Source organism: Seriola lalandi, unplaced genomic scaffold (assembly GCF_002814215.2).
Source record: "Seriola lalandi dorsalis isolate HSWRI2012SDOR001 ecotype SW California unplaced genomic scaffold, Sedor1 jcf7180002054977, whole genome shotgun sequence".
In the NCBI taxonomy this organism is placed as follows: domain Eukaryota; kingdom Metazoa; phylum Chordata; class Actinopteri; order Carangiformes; family Carangidae; genus Seriola; species Seriola lalandi.
Genome location: NW_019525527.1, coordinates 800,351 through 803,818, shown reverse-complemented (window position 1 = coordinate 803,818; position 3,468 = coordinate 800,351). Strand labels below are relative to the sequence as shown.

At 45.6% G+C, this 3,468-nt stretch overlaps 1 protein-coding gene across 3 annotated transcripts in view; it reads left to right on the top strand.

Annotated features, from left to right (window-relative positions):
- Positions 1 to 3,075, top strand: part of f7l (coagulation factor VII, like) — a 6,145-nt gene extending 3,070 nt beyond the window's left edge. For 2 of the 3 annotated variants that reach the window (XM_087171161.1, XM_023396391.2), the window contains 7 exons: positions 536 to 699; positions 775 to 799; positions 884 to 997; positions 1,079 to 1,219; positions 1,637 to 1,725; positions 1,870 to 1,990; positions 2,230 to 3,075. In XM_087171161.1, the coding sequence (XP_087027287.1) occupies positions 536 to 699; positions 775 to 799; positions 884 to 997; positions 1,079 to 1,219; positions 1,637 to 1,725; positions 1,870 to 1,990; positions 2,230 to 2,777 (1,202 nt within the window). In that variant the 3' untranslated portion in view covers positions 2,778 to 3,075. Of the gene's footprint in view, positions 1 to 532; positions 700 to 774; positions 800 to 883; positions 998 to 1,078; positions 1,220 to 1,636; positions 1,726 to 1,869; positions 1,991 to 2,229 lie in introns of all 3 variants that reach the window. The other variant, XM_087171160.1, reaches the window with a different exon arrangement.
- Positions 3,076 to 3,468: the final 393 nt, after the last annotated feature.

Here is a 3,468-nt window from a genome sequence, read left to right as displayed (position 1 = left end):
CATTATTTATTCCCAGTTTTTTGGGAATAACTTTGGGAAAAATTGGAATTTTAACACCAAAAGTCATAGCACCTCTTGCGGGATCAAGACGTACGTTTTGATGTATATATTACCGGGGTTTTCTCAAAGCTGCGGGACGAGTTACGCTCCGCCCCGAGGCCCTCCTCTCAGCTGAGCACCCGTGGCACTAATTAGCAATAGCTCTAAATTCTATGACCGACACACTAGTTTAATGCCTTCTTTTGAAACTATGTTAAATTGCTTTGTCTCTGTCAAATAAATAAACAAAATAAAACTAGAAAAATATTGTCTGATTTTCACTTGTTTTGCTTAGAGTCAATGGTACAATATGTATATGTATATATGTATGTTTTTAAATCAACCATGTGAACTTGTTGTCTCATTAGCAACTGAACTTTTAGAATTTGCTAACTGAGCATTAACAAGCTTTAGTTTTAAATAAATCTAATTGTCCATCCCATTAAATGATCTTTACTATTATTGGCCACGTGTCCTGTGCTTTAATGTAAAGCAGGTGTGTTTGTGAGCAGACCTGAGGCCAGTGTTGTCCTGCACCGCAGTCGTCGGGCCAACTTCCTGTTTGAAGAGTTGAAGCAAGGGAACCTGGAGCGAGAGTGTCTGGAGGAGAAATGTTCCTACGAGGAGGCCAAGGAAATCTTCACCGTGCCACAACAGCTGGTCAGTCAGGGTTCAAACCTTTCCTGGTTGATGTTCGTTATCTGGTCTTTAATTAGTGTGTGTTCCTCTCCTCAGGAGGCGTTCTGGGGGACTTACACAGGTACTGAGACTCAACACCGTCAGGGTTCATAACATTCATTCATGTTCAGTCTGTTAAAAACTCTTTGCCGCTTCCCATTTCCAGCGCCGGATCACTGCCTGTCCTCCCCCTGTAAGAACGGAGCCACCTGTACCCGCCATATAGACACCTATACCTGCAAATGTGCACCTGGTTTCCATGGATACAACTGCGACAAAGGTAGAAAATACCAGCTGACACATCTCTGTGAGTGCTGCTGATAAATTCAGTTGTGGTTTTCGTCTGTTTTCCTCTTCACAGCGCGTCTGACCTCCAGCAGCTGTCGCTATAGAAACGGAGGATGTGAACATTTCTGCAGAGAGTTTCCGGATCGTTCTTACACCTGTTTCTGTGCCTCAGGATACAGGCTGGATCGGGACAACAGCACCTGCCAGCCCCAAGGTCTGAACCAGGACTCACGACTTACACCATCCACAAACACCCAGCAAACTAGTATGAATACCATAGCAACCACTTAGCAATTGTGACTATGTGGCTTTCATTATTGATTAATGGTCTGAAAACACATTTTCTTTACCTATTAAGACTTTAGTAATCACATAGCAACCACCTTTTGATGCCCTAGCAACCATTTCCTCATCCTGGAGCCACAGTGCCCGCATAGCAACCACCTACTAGAAACCACAGCAGACATCATAGCAACCACCCAGTAAAACACTAAAAACTGGACTGAAACCCTGTGTACCACCCACTAACCCCTTAGCAACCACTTAGCAACCAATTTAGAAACTTTACAACCACAAAAAATATCAGCAACCAGGAAGCAACAAGCCTGTTTTTCTGGTCTCCCTGGTCCAGACGCTGCTCCCTGTGGAAGACCACAGATCCACTTTAGCCCCAGGGTTGTTAACGGGCAAATCTGCCCCAAAGGACACTGTCCATGGCAGGTAAGCTCCTGTATTATCGTCGACTCCAGTTCTACAAACTCATGTATTAAAACATCCACGACTCTGCGAGTCTCCGTCTCTCTCCAGATTAGACAGGTGTAATGAAGATACAGTGTGTGATGATGTCACTGCGTCTCTGCCCAGGCTCTGTTGACTGAAAACAATGAGTACACCTGTGGAGCCATCGTCCTGTCAGATCAGTGGATCCTGACTGCTGCTCACTGCGTCTGGAAGAAACCTGTCGCAATCTTCCACGTCATCGTCGGTAAGACTTCGGCTCCTTTTTCTTGTGTCCTGTATAAATTTGATTTTGATTTGAAGACAAAAATAATGAATTGGAACTAATTGATTGGGAACACGAGGCGTCAGTGTGTGGTGGTTTCTTTCTCCTCTTTCAAATCAACTAAAGTTTAATTAGGCGGGATCAATCAATGAAGGGAAGTAAATTAGTAAATGACTGATTTGGTTCTGTTATTAATGAAATAAGACACTGTCTCTGTAAAGGTGAACATGACCGAGAGGAGGAAGAGAAGAGCGAGCAGAGGCGGCGGGTGGTCAAAGTTCTGATCCACCCTCGTTACAACAAGACCAGCTCCGACAGCGACCTGGCCATGCTCAAGCTCTACCGCCCAGTCAAAATGGGACTCCACGTGGTGCCCATCTGCCTTCCCGCCCTCAACACCACCTTCATCAGGACACTGGCGACCGTCCGCCACTCCACCGTGTCCGGTTGGGGCCGCCTAGCGCAGCACGGTCCGCCCGCCAGATTCCTCCAGCGCCTGGTGCTGCCCAGGGTCCCTCTGCAGGAGTGCCGCCTCCACACCAAGCTCAATATCACCAGGAACATGCTCTGCGCCGGCCACAAGACCGGAGGGCAGGACGCCTGCGAGGGTGACAGCGGCGGCCCTCTGGTGACCCGCTACAAGAAGACCTGGTTCCTGACGGGCGTGGTGAGCTGGGGGAAGGGCTGCGCCAACGAAAACCTGTACGGGGTCTACACCAAAGTCAGCAACTTCCTGGGCTGGATTGAGGACATGAAGTCCACCGACTGAAACTGGTTCAGATACTGGGACCAGACCCAAACTGGACCTGTCACCAAAAAGATAATTCATCAGCTGATTATTTTTCACAAATAACTTATTAATCATTTGGTCTTTAAAATGGTTAAAAGTTCATCTATAGTTACTAATGCTGTGTAATATCTATCTTTTTGTGTTGTGTAATTAAAGACTTGTTAGATTCATGGTCAGTTTAAATAGTTATTGACCCTGAAGGCATCATTTTACTCCTTTATGGGTTATTATTAAAAATGTCATTTTGTTGGAAATAAAGAGAAAGTGAGAACTGGGACTGAGTCTGTTCATGTCAGTTGAATCTGTTTTGGAGGAGTTATGTTTTGTTTGAACTAAATCAATGTCTATTAACGAGGGTCAATGTGGCCAATGAAAACTATGATGACAAATATTCACTGATGATCTTTTATTCTCCTTTTTTTCACCTAAAAACAAACTGTATGTGGAGAACAAGTGAGTGAATCCAGCTTCAGGAGGATTCACTATCCATCATCTAGTGAACTGAATTATTTTCTGCCTGACCTCTGACCTCTGACCTCTGGACCTGTGAGACTCGTAGAGAAGCAGGAAGCTCTCAGAACAGAGCAGCCGTCAGGTACAGTCACATTTTGTCAGTTTGGCAGCATGTGATCAGTAGAGGGGTGGAGGGAGGTGGGATGGGTTGTGTGAT